We start from the raw sequence: 20,082 nt of genomic DNA, 5'->3' as shown, positions 1-20,082 counted from the left end.
TCCACACACCCTGGTCGGCCCAGGCCTCTGCTTAAGGCTACAAAGTTTCAATTGTAGAAGATAAATAAACCCCAGATACCAGGGCCTCCACTTGGGTCGCCAGGGGGCATGGCCGGCCTGCAAACCACCACAGGCCCCTCACCCAGGCCGCCCCATGCCCCAAGGGAGCCTCCACCCGGATCCGGGACACCCTTCAGGGCAAACCAGCTGGCCCCCACCCGTGCACCAGGCCTCTATCCTATCTAATAAAAGAGTAATATGCAGCTTGACCATCACTCCAACACACAAGATGGCTGCCCCCATGTGGTCAAAGATCCTGCCCCCATGTAGACACAAGATGGCCACCAGAAGATGGCCAGGAGGGGAGGCATTTGGGAGGAACCAGGCCTGCAAGGGAGGGCAGTTGGGGGCGATCAAGCCTGCAGGGGAGGGCAGTTAAAGGTGACCAGGCCGGCAGAGGAGGGAAGTTGGGGGTGACCAGGCCTGCAGGGAAAGGCAGTTGGGAGGGACCCAGGCCTGCAGGGGAGAGCAGTTGGGGAGGGCAGTTAAGGGTGACCAAGCCTGCAGGGGAGGGCAGTTGGGGGGAACTCAGGCCTGCAGGGGAGGGCAGTTGGGGGGGACCAGGCCTGCAGGGGAGGGAAGTTAGTGGTGACCAGGCCTGCAGGGGAGAGCAGTTGGGGGGGACCAGGCCTGCAGGGGAGGGCAGTTAGGGGTGAGCAGGCTGGCAGGGGAGGGCAGTTAGGCATCAATCAGGCTGGCAGGGGAGTGGTTAGGGGGTGATCAGGCTGGCAGGCAGAAGCGGTTTAGGGGCAATCAGGAAGGCCGGCAGGCGAGCAGTTGATAGTCAGCAGTCCTGGATTGTGGGAGGGATGTCCGACTCCCTGTTTAGGCCCAATCCCACCGGGATCGGGCTTAAACAAGGAGTCGGACATCCCTCAAGGGGTCTCAGATTGGAGAGGGTGCAGGCTCGGCTGAGGGACACCCTCCCCGTGCACGAATTTCATGCACCAGGCCTCTAGTAAACTCATAAAAAACAATGACAACAACAATAAACAACACAAAAAACCAACAACAAGAGAGAAAATTTTACTTAACAATTAAAAGTAAATAGGCAGGCTGAAAGAGATCTCTGAAAATTAAATTAAAGGCTACTGGTCTTGTCCTTATTAACTAATTAAAAGAATCCCCCTGGGTAAGTTTCTTATTTAATGAAAAAAAATTGTGTTTGTCTGCCTTTAAGGATATTTGAAGTCATTCCAAACACTGAAACTAAAAGCTAGTGGGAGAGAGAGAATGGAGAAGCAAGAACGGACCTGAAGAAGAGGAAGTGGGAGACAGGACTTTACCCTGATTGTGCACTCTTGGCTGGTCCCACAGAGAATCAGCTACTCAGTGATGCCTTCCTAAAATCTGATCCTCTCCTGCAGCATCTGGGATAAAAACCTTATTGAATTCACAGTGTTGGGGGAAAAAAAGATACTTACAGAATTAACATTTTGTGAAAACATTATGGAAGCCTTCTCCGTCTGCTCACCATCAGGTATGAACTCACATCCTTTTTCAAACAGCCCTGTTACCCTGTCGATTTTGCAGGTTTTGGTCACACAGCTGCCTCCCTGACACTTCTTTACTACATTTCTACCAGTAATATCTGCCGAACACCTGAAAATATAGTAAGGTTGGATATTTAAGTGATGTAATTATTTCAAAGGGCTAGACTCTATGGTCGAGTTCTACAGATGACCTTGTCCACGATATCCTCTCATAATTCAAGAGACAAATATATCCTTAAATAGAAAAATTATTTCTGTTTGCCAGAATGTATCTGAGGGGGTACCAAAATGGTATCAGAAATTGTTTCTATGCAGCAGAAAAGCTAAGTCTGGTTTATGGTTGCTGTTAGAATGAACAAGGGTTGCAGACCTGAGGCACTGCCTAATGTAGTCCCCACCTTCCTAGAAAATCTGGCCTCTGTTTTGCTCAAAAGGCTTGTGGACATTTCCTGGGTTTTGTGTTTCTAATTAGTTTATGTCATACAGTTTTTACATAGCTCTTATATGTTCCTAAGTATTTTAGATTTTCCTTTATGTTATACTAGAGGCCCAGTGCGCGATTGAAATCACATGAGGAGGTACCCCGCAGGCGGCCGGGACCCATGCCTGACTCGGGCAGCATCGGCCGCCTCAGGAGTTCAGGCCGGACCTGCGCCACGAGGGGCTGGGACCCACACCTGACTTGCGCAGCGCCGGCCACCGTGGGAGTCAAGCCGGACCAGTGCCGCGGGGGGGCCGGACCGGCACCACGGTGGGCCGGGACACACGCCTGACTCGCAGTGTCCCCTGGCCACCCTGCCTGTGTCTGCTCTGGGGCTGCCCAAGCTGCTGCACTGGCTTGGGCAGGCCCCCCTGTCTCTGTCTCCGTCTCTGCTCAGGGCCTCACCTGTGCACGCAACCTCCTGCTGTCCGGTCGTGAACCATTACGGTGTCCCGGTCTAATTTGCATATTACCTCTTTATATATATAGATGCTTGTGAGTCTTGTTGCTATCATAAGTGGAATGCTTTTCTCTAACATCTTATTATTTTAGTATATAAATAATATATGAACACTATAGAAAATTTGGAAAATTATAAAAAAGTACAAAGAAGAAAAAAAAAACACACATCATGTTCCACATCAGAAATAAACTACTGTTAACCTGTTGAAGCCTTTCCTCTCTCTGTATCAGCATACATGGCACCTAGAGTTTTGCTTCAGGCTTTTAAAAAACTTAGTATGTTAGTATAATTAAAAATTTAATACCTTATTATAATTTATAAAATTCTTTCAAACTGTGATTTTAAAAATCGCATGTTCTCATACTATAAAATAAGTTTAGCTTAATTTATTTCATTTGATTTCCCCCAACTTGTCAGAACTAAAAATAAAACTTCAATGAATAAATAAAATTTCACATAAAATTTTGACTCTATTTCCAAGTTTGCAACGTGATTGGTTCACAGACTAAATTATCAGATCAAAAGTGTGAATATTTTATAGATTGCTGATACAGCTTATTCTACCATTTTCCATATAATGGGTTTTAAACATGAAATTACTGGATCAAGAAAAAGGAAATACTTTGGAGATTTGATATGTGTCACCAAATTGTTTTCCATACTTGTGCCAATTTATGTCTCTAACAACCATCTGTGGGAGCTCTCACCCACTGACAGTTACTTACTAGGTAATAAATGATTCTCATCTTTGTCAAATTTGCACCACTGTGATCGCTAGTAAGTCTGAACATTTTTTATATGTTTATTCACCATTTTTATTTCTTCTTCTGTGGATTATTTATTCTCCTCCTGTATCTATTTCTATATTATGATGTTATTGTTTTCCTACTGGTTTTCAAAGGTTCTTCATGTGTTACAATACTGTTTTTAAAAAGTGTTTTTTATTAATTTTTGCAAATAATGTTTTTTAAATTTTTTTACCTTTTTATTTAGTTTGTTTAATTTATATGCAACAAAATTTTTAATGACTATGTAGCCAAATTTATTATTCTCTTAGTTATATCTTTCTATAATTCTTGAATGCATAGAAAGACCTTCACCACATAGAAGTATGATTTTTATTAATATTTCTTTAATTGTCATTATGATTATGATAGTTATATTTAATGAGTTTATTCAATTGGAAGAATATGTTAATGCTTTTCCCACACAGTTCAAATTGTCCTGATATCTTAAGAAATTCTGTTTTTCTCATACATCTATAATTCTAGCTGTATTAAAGAGTAAATTATTATATATGTGTCTGTCAATTCACATTGCTTTAGTTAATATAGTTTATTATATGTATCTAAAATTCAGTAAGTAAAAGTTCCCTTTATTACTTTTTTTTTTAAATGTCCTTAGGTACTATCTATTGAGTGAATTCTGATAGTTTTTAAAATGAGGTAAAATTGATGTGCTTTTGACTAGTTTTATAAAACCTATATATTAATTTGGGTTGAATTTAAATCATTCATGAATGGAAAAATCTCTCAATTTTTCCTGATTTTCTTTTAAAGCCTTTAGAAGGATTTTATTGTTTTCTTAAAATATGACATCTACCATTAGAGTTTTACACTTCATTATACCTTTAATTGCTATCTTGAATAGAGTATTCTGTCCATTATATTTTTGAACTGGTTATTGTTAATATTTGGGAAGAAAATTTGAATTTTCATTTTGTATCTGGTCACCCTATTGACTTCCCCTGTCTTTTATTTCTATTTATTCCCCAGGATTTTCTAAGTGGACCACATAGCATCTGCATAAAAGCAGTTTTCTCTCTTTCTCATAGCTTTCCCCCACCCTCCCATTTTTAACCACCCCAGTTTCATGTGTTATTGCATTGGATACAACTTTCTAAAAAAGGTTCAATAACTGTGCTAGTAGTGGCCATCCTATGTTATCCCTGGTAATGTTTCTAGTATTTTCCTATTAAATATGATGTAGGCTGTTGGCTTTCAATTACTGTTTTGTGTCATATTAAGGAAATAGCCTTCTATTGTGGGCAGTACTGTCATTTTGTAATTGCTTCTAGGCCTTAAAATAATTTTTTAAATTTAGAAGATAATAATGAATAAATTATTAATATGTTACAATAAAATTTCCTTTTCAGGGGACATGGTAATTAGCCAAATTTGCTAATGTTGTCTGTGGAAGGAAGAACATGTTACAGATGTAGATATTTCTAGAATATCTCTAGGAAGGAATATGTATTAATCCGCTTTTCTCTTGAAGGAATCTATAGCGTCTAACTGAATAGAAATTTAGAAAAGAGAAGTGGGAAAGGTACGTGTCAGATGTGGAGTAACATCCATTGGCTGAGATTTGAGAGGTTAATCCAATGAATGATCACATCAGGGAAGTCACCCTGGGTTGGAGTTTACATAGCGGAGGGAACAGCTCAAGGAATCTGGTACACTGTGCATGGCACTACGTGGCCCTTAGTCTATTTATGCCTGAGGTGATATAACCATGAGGGAAAATGTAATGGAATTGGACCAAGCTGACAGAGTCTGAATGTAATGAAGAAAGGGAAAAGTGGAGAGCAGTAATGTCCCTCTGGGACAGTTGTCGGCAAACTCATTAGTCAACAGAGCCAAATATCAACAGGACAACGATTGAAATTTCTTTTGAGAGCCAAATTTTTTAAACGTAAACTTCTTCTAACGCCACTTCTTCAAAATTGACTCGCCCAGGCCGTGGTATTTTGTGGAAGAGCCACACTCAAGGGGCCAAAGAGCCGCATGTGGCTCGCGAGCCGCAGTTTGCCGACCACGGCTCTGGGAGAATGGGAAGCCAAGGCTGAGCTCTAAGCCAAGGCTGCGCTCTGCGTGGAAGCAAGCACCAAATAAAGAGTGACCAAACCTTGCCAAAACCGGTTTGGCTCAGTGGATAGAGCGTCAGCCTGCGGACTGAAAGGTCCCAGGTTTGATTCCGGTCAAGGGCATGTACCTTGGTTGCGGGCACATCCCCAGTAGGGGGTGTGCAAGAGGCAGCTGATGGATGTTTCTCTCTCATCGATGTTTCTAACTCTCTATCCCTCTTCCTTCCTCTCTGTAAAATATCAATAAAATATATTAAAAAAAAAAAAAAAAAAAAAAAGAGTGACCAAACCAAAGCCGAGCACATCTCCTTACGGGGTCTTCAGGCAAGATAACTGGAAGCAAAAGTGGAGAAGGGTGTTGTACCAATTTCCAGTCTTTAAAAAGAGGTTGTTATTTCCTGACTCAGGCATAAGTGTTCAAGGTCCTCCTGAGAATCTATTGGAAAAAATGTTTATTTGTATTCTTGACTCAATATACTATATTAATTACTTACCTAATATCACAGCATTTTGGGATTTCTGGAAGACTTCTTATGTGGGCTCGGTATGTTTGTTATTCCTTTGATTCTGCCAGATATAACTTACTGTTCTTTTATTTGAAATATTTTTAGAAAGCTGTATCTGATCTGCAGAATTCTTTTTCATGTCTTCTGTCAGGTTTTAGTATCTGAATTGTGCTAGCTCTTTTAAATAAATTGTGAAGTTCCCTATCTTTTATGTTTGTACTGATACAGTTCACTGGAACTGTTGGTTGCAAGAATTCACCCATACAATCATGGCAGCCAAGGGTACTTTCCAAGTGTTCAGTTTGCTTTCTATTGACATCACATAGTTAATTAAACTGGGAGAAGTTTTCTGCTTTCTTTTAATATTTGGATTGTCTTTCAGGTAAGTTCCACAATCTCTCCCAGGCCCATTCATACTGACAAAGTCCACACAGATATCATTCTGCTTTCAAGGCATTGAATAGCCCCCATAGCTTTGTTTATTTCACTGACTCACATACAGGAAGATGGAGTCACTGAACATAGCACCTGTGAATTTCTTATAATTGTATATGCACACTCACAAAGGCAAATGGTTTGTAACTGAAGAATAGAGAACTCAACTAATTGAAATGCTTGTAAGCTGAGCAAAAGTGGTAGTTTTGTGGAACTCTGCAACAGGAGGCACTAACAGAGAATGAGAGACAGAAAACAAGGCAAAAAAATGGACATTTTTAAAGTAATCAAGAAAAAATGGGTTGTGATTTAAAATTGTTTGAGAAAAGTCAACATATCCTTACCTTATTGCTTTATTTCTTCCATTAGATAAGTAGAATTTCTGGTCTTTATTGTATTCATCAAATACTCCCCATCGTAGATGTGCCCATTCATGGACAAATACCCTTCCTGTGATAAAATGTTTTAAATACCCGGTTACAGTAAGAATGGTAAAATTACTTTCTAATGCTGGGAGGAAGTAATTCTCCTGACTTTTATTATGCTTTGCTATGTTAATTTTTCAACGTTTTGATTTCCTTAGAAAGAAAACTCTAATATGACAACTCCACATTTCTGAAAAATATAACTACTTATTTTAGCTCACCAAATGGTAATTAGGAACACAGGAAGTGCCAGAGTTTTTATACAAAGAAAGAACAACTGCTCTGTCCTTGGCATAGCTTACAGCCTAGTGGATGACATGCCAATCAGATAACTAAAATCCTTACTGGTGCAAGTGCAGTGATGGAGGGCGGCACATGCTGCTGTGGGGTCTGGAGCATTGGTAGGGCAGCCAGGCAGCTCCCCCAGGGGCTCAAACCCCAAGGTCTGCCTACTTCACCCCTGCTCTATTCCCATCTTTCCAGTCTTATTGCCACTTACTCCTGAATTACTACCGTAGCCACCCAGCTGCCCTCCATGTCTCCAGTCTTCAGTGGCTACCTTATGGTGTTCAGGGTTAAGTTCGCTCCTTAATATGGGGTCCCTGATGACCCCAGCTCTGCTCTTCCCTGCAGCCATGTGTCTTGCTGTTCTCCACCTACTTCCAGAACTCTATAATCACGATGAATTCCTGCACTGCTTTTACTTTCCAGAGCCACTCGCGGCCCCTTCTCATCTCTGGTGCTTTTCATGTATTCTTTCTCTGCTTGGGATACTTTCCCTAGCTCTGTCTGGATAGCTGCTTCTCTTCATTCAAAATCAAGCTTATATCCACCTAGAAGCCTTCTCTGACATCCCCAGACTAGGCCCAGTACCCCTCCTTTACTCTTTCATTATGTTCCATTATGGCACTTCCATTCTATTATAGTTGCTGCTTTCTTGCCCGTCTCCCACACTAACCACTTGTCTCCATGAGGACAGGCTCCATAACTTCGTCATTGTTATGCCTGGGGGCATAGTGCCCAGAACTTAATAGGCACTCACAAGTATTTGTTAAATTTAGAGGAATTAGTGACTTATGTACAGCTCAGTTTTCCTGGAATGTAAATTCCTAGATAGGCTGAATTTGGAGGGTTAGGTGAGGGGGTACACCTGAGGAAATGCTAGTATCTCACACTGAGGGTTTGGACCCTATTCTGGAGGTGCTGGGAGCAGAGGATGGCCTCTTAGAGGTAAGGGAAGACTGGGAGAGAGCATAAGTAGAGTCACAGAATAGAAAGGAGAGATTATGAAGGAATGCCATTCTCTGTGGTGACTAAGATGGCTGGAGTGGGCCCAGAAGTGAGATGGGGCAATTAGTATATCAATTCAGCACATATTGATTGAGCCATACATTGGGAATTTTCTGGTCCTGTTATGGAGGTGAAATAAAGGGTTGTAGAAGCACAAGAGATATGTTTGATACATCTTTCTGATAAGTCTGTAGTGCTCCAGTGAATGCAGGGTGGGGCATGGAGGTACCATGGCTCTTTTGTTTAAGTGAAGAAAATCTAGCTGGTTCTAATACTTTGAAGATAATAAAGATACCTGGAGCAGTTATTAAGTAAGCTAACTAGCTAATACTAATCACATTTGATTATACCTGGAGAGTACATATTTTATATATACTTCCTTGCTTGTTTGTTTTAATATTTTTCTCCAAAGATTGTTCTATGTAGCCCATGGGCATGATAAAGAGTTCATTTTGTGAAGGAAAAATGGATGTTTTTCTTTAGTTACAGTTTTTTTGCGAGCTGAACTGCAAGGATATTCTCTGTGCTACTTAAAGTGTGGTCCATAGTCCAGCAGTATCAGCATCACCTGGGAGCTTGTTAAAAATGCAAATTGTTGAGTCCCACCCCACACCTACTGAATCAGATTAACAGTCCTCCTTGTCAATTTGCTTGAACGTAAGTCTGAGAGCACTGTGAGTCTCCGCCATCTGCTGGCTACTATGTGAATTACAGGCAGGAGGTTTAATTCGTTCAGCAGTCTCCTTAACAGATCCATAGAAACCTAATAACATTTCAATAAATGATTACAGCTATTTTCTGTTATTAATAATTTCTAAAATTAAAAACACTATAGTTACATATTTTTTGCAGAATATGAATAAATTAAATTTCTAACTGAGAAACACACTATTCTGAACCCTGCTTTAAGTGAAAATGAATGCTGTACGTTATTTGGCTTATATGTGCTTAACTCAGAAAGATAATGCTATTTTGATCTACTGTGAATATAAAATGATTAAGTTATGAGGAACACAGCGGAATGTTTCTTCTCTACCCATACCTTGTGGTCCATATTGAAACAACTTTTTTCCTGCTATGAAGTCAGGAGTGAAATGAATCCTTTCACCCTTTTCTCCACAATTTCCCATCTGCTCAGTATAGGGTTCATCGTTTCCTAGAGGATTAGGTTCAGCGACTAGAACATCAGCCTGAAATTCAAGAAAATGTTTTCATCATTACAAAATTTTAACAAATGAATTGACCTTATTCACACTGGAGTATTGTGAAACAATTTCATTTGGTTCTAGAATATTATGATGAAAAAAAAATCTAAATCACTGAAGGAAATTGAACTTGAAAAAAGAACTTGATAATCTCACATTTTTGTAGGTCTCCAGTTTTGGTCTCATATACTCAGGTTTTGTCTTCCATTTCTCAGGAATCAAAATAGCAACATTTTTGAAGTAGAATCTTTTTTCTGTAGCTTCAAACAGATACGGAGATGCCTGAGTCACCATGTCCTGGGGTGGAAAAAAGAAAACATATCTAGCAAGCACAATTAGGACTGTAGACTAAATTACCAATCATTCAAATTTACATTTGTATTTCACATTAGAAAAACTAGTTAGTAAAGACCAGTTATTTATCAAGACTGGAAGGGGAGATGTAGAAATACCTTTTATTGATAACTAGAGGCCAGTGCACGAAATTCATGCACTTGAGGGGGTCCCTCAGCCTGGCCTGCACCCTCTCACAGTCCGGGAGCCCTCAGGGGATGTCTGCAGGGAGCGGGCCTAAGCTGGCAGTAGGTCATCCTTAGCACTGTCACGGAGCGGGGAGAGGCTCTCACCACCGCCACTGTGCTCACCAGCCATAAGCCCGGCTTCTGGCTGAGCGGCGCTCCACCTGTGGGAGCACACTGACCATCAGGGGGCAGCTCCTGGCATTGAGCATCTGCCCCCTGATGGTCAGTGTGCGTCATAGCTACCGGTGGATCTGCCATTCGGTCAGTTTGCATATTAGCCTTTTATTATCTATACTAGGCACCCAGTGCACGAATTCATGCACCTTGAAAGGAACTGTGGGCTGTGAGGCTGCGGTGCGCACAGGGGCAGTTCTCAGCCCATCCTCTGCACCCCCAACCTGCCCCTCCCGCTGCGGCCCTCGGTCCCTGTCTGCCAGCAGCCCTGCTCCCACTGCCACTCCCACGGGCTGACGGGTGCCGGCCCCGCTCACACCAGCTAATGGCACTAGAGCCACCACTCGCACCCACTGATGGTGCCAAGCGATCGGGGCTGGTGCTGGGCACTGGCAGCAGGTGTGAGTGGCAGCTGCTGGCCCCAATTACCCCTCAGGGCTTCTCCACCTCCTCCTGCTCCTGAGGGGTGATCAGGACCAACAGTTGCCTCTTGCACCCGCTGCTGGCGCCTGGCGCCTGTCCTGATCACTCAGCGCCATCAGCGGGTGTGAGCGGTGGCTGCCGGCCCCAATCGCCCCTGAGGGCTTCTCCACTTCTCCCTGCTCCTGAGGGACAATTGGGGCTGCAGCCACCGCTTGCACCCACTGACAGCGCCGGCCACAATTGCTCCACACCATCAGCGGGTGTGAGCAGGGCTGGTACTGTCAGCATGTGGGAGTGGTGGCGGCGGGAGCGGGGCTGCCAGCAGACAGGGGACCAAGGGCCATGGCAGGAGGAGCCAGGCGTGGGCGCAGAGGATGGGCCAGACCCACCCCTGTGCCCACCACAGCCTCGAGGCCCACAGTTCCTTTCAAGGTGCACAAATTCATGCACTGGGTCCCTAGTCTAGTCTAGCTAACCTTTTTTGAGCACTTATCACATGCTCTGTGTCAGAAGTCTACATTGTCACTCATCAGAGTGTGATGAATGACAATGCAGACTTCAGAGGCTGACACTAATCCTGGCTCCAACACTTATATGGTGTGTCATCTGGCAATTTCCTTGAGCCCTCCTGAGCCTCAGTTATCCCATTTATAAAACGGAAAATATTATGGTGATTAGCTCATAAGATATTGTGGGGATCAAATGAAGTCAAGAAAGTCCTGGGAACCATGTTTACTTAGCACAAATGCTTGTGAAATGTTAGCTGTGAGTGTCATCTCATTTGATCCTATGAGGATAAATAAACCTTTAAGGGAGAAACTGAGAATTAGAGAGTGTAAGTATCAAGGTCTCACACCAACTAATACTGAAGAGAAACTCAAATTAAAATGAATATGACTTCACCTGCTGGCTCCTGCAGTTACTTTAGGACTAGCTAAATGTTATGGTAGTATTTATTTTTAGTATAGTACTAAGTGTCAGATATAAGGAAGTGGCACAATTATATAATTTATTTTCAAATTACACACAACTTTATTTCTCTAAAATGAAGGAGCTGTAGTGTTAAATTATAAATGCCCTGCATCATGAAGACAGTAGAGAGGGTATTATAGGAGATTTACTATTGAAAAGGGCATGGAGTCTATTAAGACTGAAAATCACTGCTCTCAAAAGTGAGTGTGGATGGAGGAAAAAGGAGGGCTGAAGACTGAGTCCTGGGAGCCATAGGCGTTTAGCATTTAGTGATAGGAAGAGGAGGAGTCAGCCAAGGAGACTCAGGAGCAGCTGGTGCATGGGAAGGAAATCAGCAGGCATGGGGTAAAGGTGTTTCAGGGAGAAGAGAGTGATTATCGGTGTCAAATGATGCTGAGCAATTAAGAAAGGAAAAACAAACAAACAAAAACTCGTAGACACAGACAACAGTATGGTAGTTACGAGGGAAAGGGGGTGGGGGGACTGCATATATGGTGACAAGAAGATTTAACTTTGGATGGTGAGCACACAATACAATATACAAATCATACACCATAGAAATATACACTTGAAACATATGTAATATTATTAACCAATGTCACCCCAATAAATTTAATAATAATAAAAAAGAAAGGCGAGGATAAGAACTGACCAAAGTATTTGACAACTTGGATGAGTCATTTTAGTGGAATGGAGATGACAGCTCCACATGAGTAAATTCAAGAGAATGGGAGGCGAAATGGAGGCAGTGAATATCAACAGCTCAAGCATGTTTTTTTTTGTAAATTAAAGGAGAATGGAGACATGATGAAGTAGCTGAAGGAGCACTTCAGGGCCAGGGAATTTTTTTTTTTAATGGGAAGTATTATAACATGAGCATGTGATAATTGGGGGGAAAAACACGCTGGTAAAGCCAGAGAAAAAAGGGACCATTGCAGGAGGGAAGTCCTTCCCGGAGCAGACCAGAGTGCCTAGACTCCAATATTATAATGTAGAGTTCGGGTTAGTGTGTGTGTGTGTGTGTGTGTGTGTGTGCACAAGCAGTTTCACTTATACATGAGGTGGGCATGAGGCACAGAATCAGTTCCCCTTCACAGGAGGAAGCAGCACGTGGGTATTGATGCTGGGTGAACCCCTCTCTACCACTTCCCAAGGGGATAAACTTGGGGAATTTGTATTATTTTTCCGAGCTTCAGTTTCCCTCTTTTCAGATAGTAATAATGGTTGCCTTGTTCCTTCTAAAAAATCTTCTTATAATGATTTACATTTCATTATTCCAAAAAGCGAGATTTTTATCAACCACTGGAAGATTTAACAATGTATCATTTTTAAAATAAAAACACGGAGTCAAAATCACCAAAAAGTTAAAAAAAATGGGTATAAAGCTCTCTGTGTTAGAATATTATATTAGAATCTGACTAGTGAAACGTGAATTTTCAGTGTCTCCTACGAAGAAGAAGCAGCAGCATGAAATGCTCTTGTCTTCCATGGTTTAACATAAACATCAATAATGGTTTTTTTGCTTTGGCCTCTGTTGCTGATTTTGAGAAGGCAACCTCATATCCAAATAGACATTTAAATTTTTGAGGCCTGGAGAGGTCAAGGATGACAGCTTATAGGGTTGGCTGGAAATTCCTTAGTGATAAGGATGGTATATTGTTCATCACTGGATTTCTGGTACCTGACATAATGGTAAATAAATGGTCCTTTTTTCCTCTGGTACCAGCTTTGTAAATATTTGTTGGATGGATGGATGAATGAATGAATGAATGAATGAATGAAATGGTTGTGATGAATGGCAAATTGTCCAGGAGTGCCAAGACAAGAGGTTCCTGGACTCGCATACATTGAGGATACCTCCAAGATACACTGCTCCCATTGTGTATTGTGTGAGTGTGTGTGTGTGTGTGTGAGTGTGTGTGTGTGTGTGTGTGTGTGTGTGTGTGTGTGTGTGTGTATGAGAGAGAGAGAGAGAGAGAGAGAGAGAGAGAGAGAGAGAGAGAGAGAGAGAGAGAGAGAGAGAAGAGAGAGTTTTAGAGACAGAGAGTGTCTCTTCCTGACTCTCACTCCCTCATTTTATGGCGTGTGCTCTCTCTGCCTCTACAGCTCACACTGACAGGGCAATTGCAGTGGATGAAACCTTAGGGACTGTCATTCAATTTTTTAAAATTAAATTTATTGGGGCAGCATTAGTCAACAAAACTATGTAGGTTTCAAGTGTACATCTCTGCTCCCATCCCCCCTTACCTCTGGTAATCACTGTACTGTTGTCTGTGTCTATGTGGGTTTTTTGCTTAATTTCTTCACTTATTTCACACAGTCCCCTAACCCCCCTCCCTCTGACAGCTGTCAGTCTGTTCTCTGCATCTATGAATCTGTTTCTATTTTGTTCATTAGATTCCACATGTGAGTGAAATTATATGGTATCTGTCTTTCTCCGACTGGCTTATTTCACTTAGCATAATGCCCTGAACAGAAGCAAGTATTTAAGAGCTGATGTAAAGGCTTCTGTTCCCACAAGAGCACCAGGGGAGAGTATCCCCTCAGAAAAGAGTGAGGGGTGGCCAGGAAAGGCAGACAAGCTCACAATTAAGGTCCTTAACTCTGCAGATCTGAACCTTTGTAGTGAGGAACTCACTTTTATTAACTACTTAGTTAGCGGTTCTGAGTACACTATTGCCCTTAACTTTTTAATTTTATTTTTCAATTATAGTGTACATTCAATGTTGTTTTGTACATTCAAGATGTATAGCACAGTGGTTAGACAATCATACTTTACAATATGTGGAAACCAACTTATCTCAAACCCAACTCATTTAGTAGGACCCATACCAGAAAGCCAATTTAATAATTGTGGTAAGAAGTAGATTTCTCAGAGGGAAAACCCCCAAGAGTGAGGTGTAAGCATCTGGAAGCTCTAAAGCACCATGTAAATGTGAATTAGCATGCCATTCTGGATAAGGAATTTATGTTCTTCTGGCACATTCCTGACTGTCTAGCCAGAAACAGAAACATGTTGGCTACATTTTTCTCCCACACTTTCCTTGTCTGTTGCTCCAAGGGGCACTTCCATGTTTGCTGATGCCATTTCTAAGGTTAGATGCAATCAAAAGCTTACCCAAGCTCTCTGATCGTTGAGAGATTTCAAAAGGTAAAGCTTTCCCTTTCACCAGTGGCAGTAATATCTGATAGGTTAAACAGGTAAGATTCCCCTCCTTCCTCAACCACTGCACTTCTCCAGCCCCAAACTCCTCCTCTGGTTCTCTCTCCAAACTCCATCTTTCTGGGTTTGTTTCTGCTCAGAGCAAGGAACACTTGGGGACAACCAATGGGACTCTTGTGATATTAACTTTTGGGCTCACACTCAGGAACTTGGGCTTGGTTAAAAAATTGAACCCTTTCCATCTAGAAGGATTATGGTTATGCCTACCATTAATTGAGCTCTTACTATGTGCCAGACACTATGCATGCATTTTTAAAGTTCTTTAAAAATTTTCAAGCTAATTTTAGACTTATAAAACATGCAAACATTGTACAAAGTTCCCATATACCATTCACCAAGCTTCCCTTGTGTGCATGCCTTGTTAAATTTAATCCTCACAAAATCCTATGGGGAAGTACTTATTGTCCCATTTTACACACAGGTACTTTTCCTCATTACACACTACTGCCTCTGGATGTGCTACAGCCAGTTCCCCGGGGTGGTTATTTATAAGGCATTTCCCTCTTTTTCTTAGTTGTTTCCTGTTGTACATGACCTCTCCACCTTACAACAGTTAGACACCTCTGCCCTGGACAGGAAGTGTCTTCCTCCCTAATTCTTCCTTCCCACACAGAAGAAGTAATAAGTAAGGCAAGGCCGCTCAGCAATGTAAGAGGATCCCTTGCATTGGGGCTGGTAAAATGCAGAGATTCCTCCCATTGAAAGGATCAGGGTTGTTCTTAAGTTTGAGATTTGCATCCTGGGCTTCTCTATTAGGATCACAGAGAAAAGAGTTATAATTAGAAGAATAAAAGGAGAATCTAATACGAGCCAGGCAAAGGAATTATTCTCTGTACATCTCACAATATCTACCAAATACAGCTGGCTCTGCCTTAGTGGAATCATCCACAATCAATCAATGTAGACAATCATTTATGAAGCACCAACAATGTATGAAACTCTTAGTTAAGTGCATTACATTTATTATCTTCTCCCTCAGAAAAATCCCAATAGTTAACTATTCTATTTTCATTTTGCAACTGAAGATACTGAGACTTAGACATAAAAATAATTTGCCAATATCACACAGATGGAGTTAGAGAACTCATGTTTGCCCTTCCACACATTATATTTAATTTTTTTAAAGCATGGGTAGTTACCGTTTCCAACTTACCTTTATTTTTTGAATGAGTGTTTCATCTTCCCGCACATTGGGGTCAATTGCAATGACAATACCTTCATAGCCATTGTTATTCAGCTGAATGAGTGAATTGCTCAGGGCCCCTTCCAGAAGGTGAAGGACCAAGATGAAAACAGAAGTCTTAAACGACCCCATTACTATACATCTCCCTTTGATTATTCTCTTGGAAAAATTTTGGTTTTTGAGGCATCTTTCTTTACCCCTATTTATATGACTATAGAGACACACATTTTTCCAAGTTATCAGAGGTGCTTTATCACAGGACTTTAACCCCTTGACCCAGAATTGTTTCACTTTTGCACTTGTCTCCATTATGAGGAACAATACCTTAGTCTTAAATTTTGTGTACTTTAAATATTTTCTTTGAAAGAATCATTAGCCTTGCCTTCACCTTTGCCAGATGCTGGGAAAGAGGGTGGGAAGCCCACATCCGGTTCCTTAGAGGGATTCACAGGTGTCAAGCGGCTTAGCCACTGAAAGATGTTTACTTCTTATAAATGATTGCCCAATCAGGGATACTGGCCACACAAGGTCACCCTCCAACCCCTGCCTGCCCAGGGGAGGCCTGGCTGTTTTATGCATTCAATAACTGTTCATTAAGTGTAAGTCATATATCCAGTTATCCCTCAAGGTGGTCATTATTTTTATCCTCATTGATCTTGACATAACCTTAGCACTTCTTGGTGCTTCCTTAGATAATCCACTTGTACCAAAAGCATTAGCAAACATCATAGATGTTATTGAATATTTCCTATTTGTGAAAATAGATAAAAATTTATATATCACTGTGCAAAGCAAACTCAAGTTTCCTCATCAGACCTCTATTGCTCAATAAAATTCAAATTAGCGATATTGCATTATTTTACTGCAATTCAAATTAACACCATTATTTTACTGAAACTAAATGTCTCTCAGAACATGAACTATGGGCTGCTAGCTACTACCTAGATGCATTTTTTTGCCTTAGTGGAATAATCCACAATCAATAAATGTATACAATCTTCAGATGAAAACTCAAATTGGTTCACCACTTTCCTGTAGTATTCAGATTACTTGAAATAGCCCTTCATCCCATCACTTTATTTGGTCTTCACATGATGCTAAGCATCAGTTTCAACTTGTCTGTCCCTTTTTGTTGACATTGGCTCATAAAAAATAAATTATTACTTATCACTAATAATTAATACTTATTGCTTAAGTATCTAATATTTAAGCAATCAAAAGTGAAGCATTTAATAGAGTAGATGTATTAAATTTTAAAGTGGTTGTCCTGATAATCTTAAAATGCTTTTATATAAAAACAATTTATTCAATGCTTATTCAATAAATGCATGCATTTATTATGCATACTATAGGCCCAGTGCATGAAATTTGTGCACGGCGGGCTGTCCCCTCAGCCCAGCCTGCACCTTCTCCAATTTGGGACCCCTTGTGGGATTTCCACCTGCTGGTTTAGGCCCGATCCTCGGGATCGGGCCTAAACCAGCAATCAGACATCCCTCTCAAAATCCAGGACTGCTGGCTCCTAACTGCTCACCTGCCTGCTGGCCTGGTCGCCCCCAACTGCCCCCCCCTGCCGGCCTGGTTGCCCTTAACTGCCCCCCCCCCCGCTGGCCTGGTCACCCCTTACTGCCCCCCCTGCCGGCCTGGTTGCCCCCAACTGCCCCCTTCACCAGCCTGGTTGCCCCTTACTGCTCTCCCCTGCTGGCCTGGTCGCCCCACGCAGCCTGCTGTTCAGTCATCCATCGGTTGTTTTGGTCATGACGGCCCCTGGCTTTTTATATATTAGGATGATATAAAATTTTTAGATTCCAAAATATCTCAAACCCCCAACCACAGGTATCTTTCCTGGGTTCTCTAAAAAACATAAGGCAAGCTTATGTGTTAATGTTTTGAGAGTTTGATCCCAGAGCAGTGAGAATGAGGGAAAGGGGAAATGAGTCAGGGAAGGCTGAGAAGCAATGAAAGATTAAGTGTTACTAAGCTGACTATTGGGGTACAATGCAGTCAAGCTGCTGGTGAACCTGCCCTACCATCTGGGATGTCTCCTAACAGGCTATACAAAGAAACCATGCCTTGGGACAGTCCATTGGAGGGAGGAAGGGAAAGAGTTTGGCTCCTTCTCATATCCTACAGGTGATCAATTCCCCTGAACTTACTGGCTGTGTCATCCAGTCCTTCAAATAGCTACTGTACAGACAAATTCCATGCCCTGTGGTGTATGAGGAGTCAAGGATTCCAAGTGGTGCCTGGTTGATCTCTGGCAGTGGAACCACTCAGAACTGCAAGGAGTGTGTAGTGACAGAGGTGGAGCAAGTGACTGAGTATCCAGTAGAGGAAGCCAAGCCTAGGGAAGTTCCAGGAGATGAGTCCAATATAACCCATTGCTTGAACTGCTCAGATCCACTCATACCCTTCCTTCATGTCTAGCTCCAATATTGTAATGTAGAGTTTGGGTTAGTGTGTGTGTGTGTGTGTGTGTGTGTGTGTGTGTGTGGGTGTGTGTGTGTGTGTGTACAAGCAGTTTCACTTATACTCTGAGAGAAAGTACAGGTCCAATCATTCATAGAATATCCTGCCAGGTGGTGGCTAACTGCAATCTCCTGAGAAACCTAGAGCAAGAATTACTGAAATAAATTATAGTGCCTAATGCTACAGCATGAATCAAGGCCATTACAGATATTTATTACCTCTTTCCTTCATCTTCATCACCAATCTCCCTCTTTTAGTCAGCATTTTGGCTGATCTGTGTTGTTTGTTTGCCTGTTGCTATAACTCAACCCTTCATTTCTGAGGACTCTGAACCTTGTTGGGCTGTAACTGCTGCAGTTGCCTGTGGCAGGGGTCACCTGGTGTGATGGACCAGTTTAGGTGCCTCCTCAACTTTGCTTGGCCTTCCCTGCTGGCTAGGCCTTTGCTGCTTGCTCAATGGAGAGTCCTGGCTGCTGCCACAGTTGCTTCGTCTTGTAACACCATGGGCTTGTCTCTTTTTCCCCGGGGAGAGGGCCTAGTTTGGCATGGCCTCCACTGGGCAGGCTGTGGTGGCAGCGCCACAATCTCTGGTGCCCAAGTCCAGCTTAAACAGATTCTCGGAGGCTTTCGCTCACATAAAGCATTGCACCATGGCACCTGGAATCTGGCTTTCTTGGAGGCAGTTCAGATGGGCCAGGTGACAGGGAGGAAACTTGAGGAAAAGGCAGGTAACAACCTGAAAGACAAACTTTCACCAAAGATATGCCGGATCTCTCTTATGTTTCCTTCTAGTGAAAACCCCCAAATGGTAATCACTATTCTGACTTCCATTGCCACATAGATTAATTTTATTTGTTTTTGTATTTCATATAAACAGAAATATACTGTACGTCTTCTTGTGTCTGGCTACTTTCACATAACATTTTTTGCATAAAGTTCAGCCATGTTATTTTAGGTAGCAGTAATATGTTATTTTTTCATTGTACCTCGTCGTAAAAATATACCACAATTTACTTACCAATTCCTGTTCGTGAACATGTGTATTATTTCCTGTTTGGGCTATTATAAATAAAACTGCCATAGGTGCAAGCATTGATTTTAGTTGGGTATGTACCAAGAGTGGAATTGCTGGGTTACAGGTTGTATCTATGCCTAACTTTAGTTGATCTGCCAAATTCTTTTCAAAGTGATTGTACCAGTTGTTCCACATTTCTACCAGTACATGGTACTGCCAGTCTTTATTATTTTAGCTACTCTGGTACAAGTGCAATCATATTTTACTGTGGTTTTAATTTACATTTTCCTTTATAACTAACTAGAGGCCCGATGCATGAAATTCGTGCAAGGGGCTCAACCCCCACCCACCGCAGTGGCCGCTGGCCTCTGCCTTGGCCCCCGCCACAGTGGCTTCGTCTGGAAGGTTGTCCGGAAAGACGTCCAGTTTAATTAGCATATTACGTTTTTATTATTATAGATGTTACATACCTTTCCATATACTTATTTTCATTTTGATATCCTCTATTGTGAAGTGACTGTTCAAGTTTTTTTGCCCAACTTTTAATCAGGTTGTCTTTATCTTATTGATTTATAGAAGTTCTTTATACATTCTTAGTATTGAGTCCTTAATTGGATATATGTATTGCAAATATCTTTTTCAAATTTGTGTCTTGCCTTAATGGTACCCTTGAATGAGCAGAGATTCTTAACTTTAATGGAGTCCAATTTAATCTTTTCTTTTATGGGTAATGTTTTATGCGGTCATATTTAAGATAGCTTTCCCAAGTTCATAAAGATGTATTTTTTTAAATATATTTTATTGATTTTTCACAGAGAGGAAGGGAGAGGGATAGAGAGCTAGAAACATCGATCAGTTGCCTCCTGCACACCCCCCAC

At 41.7% G+C, this 20,082-nt stretch overlaps 1 protein-coding gene across 1 annotated transcript in view; it reads right to left on the bottom strand.

Annotated features, from left to right (window-relative positions):
* CLCA1 (chloride channel accessory 1) overlaps positions 1 to 15,852 on the bottom strand; it is a gene marked incomplete at both ends in the record, with an annotated part of 34,658 nt that extends 18,806 nt beyond the window's left edge. Inside the window, 5 exons of the mRNA XM_080654265.1 lie at positions 1,485 to 1,662; positions 6,649 to 6,754; positions 9,062 to 9,209; positions 9,381 to 9,521; positions 15,691 to 15,852. Coding sequence (XP_080510391.1) covers positions 1,485 to 1,662; positions 6,649 to 6,754; positions 9,062 to 9,209; positions 9,381 to 9,521; positions 15,691 to 15,852 — 735 coding nt within the window. The remainder of the gene's footprint in view (positions 1 to 1,484; positions 1,663 to 6,648; positions 6,755 to 9,061; positions 9,210 to 9,380; positions 9,522 to 15,690) is intronic.
* Between the last annotated feature and the right edge of the window lie 4,230 nt (positions 15,853 to 20,082).

Source organism: Plecotus auritus (assembly GCF_963455305.1).
Source record: "Plecotus auritus genome assembly, chromosome: 2".
In the NCBI taxonomy this organism is placed as follows: Eukaryota; Metazoa; Chordata; class Mammalia; order Chiroptera; family Vespertilionidae; genus Plecotus; species Plecotus auritus.
Note: the sequence above shows the minus strand (reverse complement) of the source record. Positions and strands in the feature narration are given on the sequence as shown.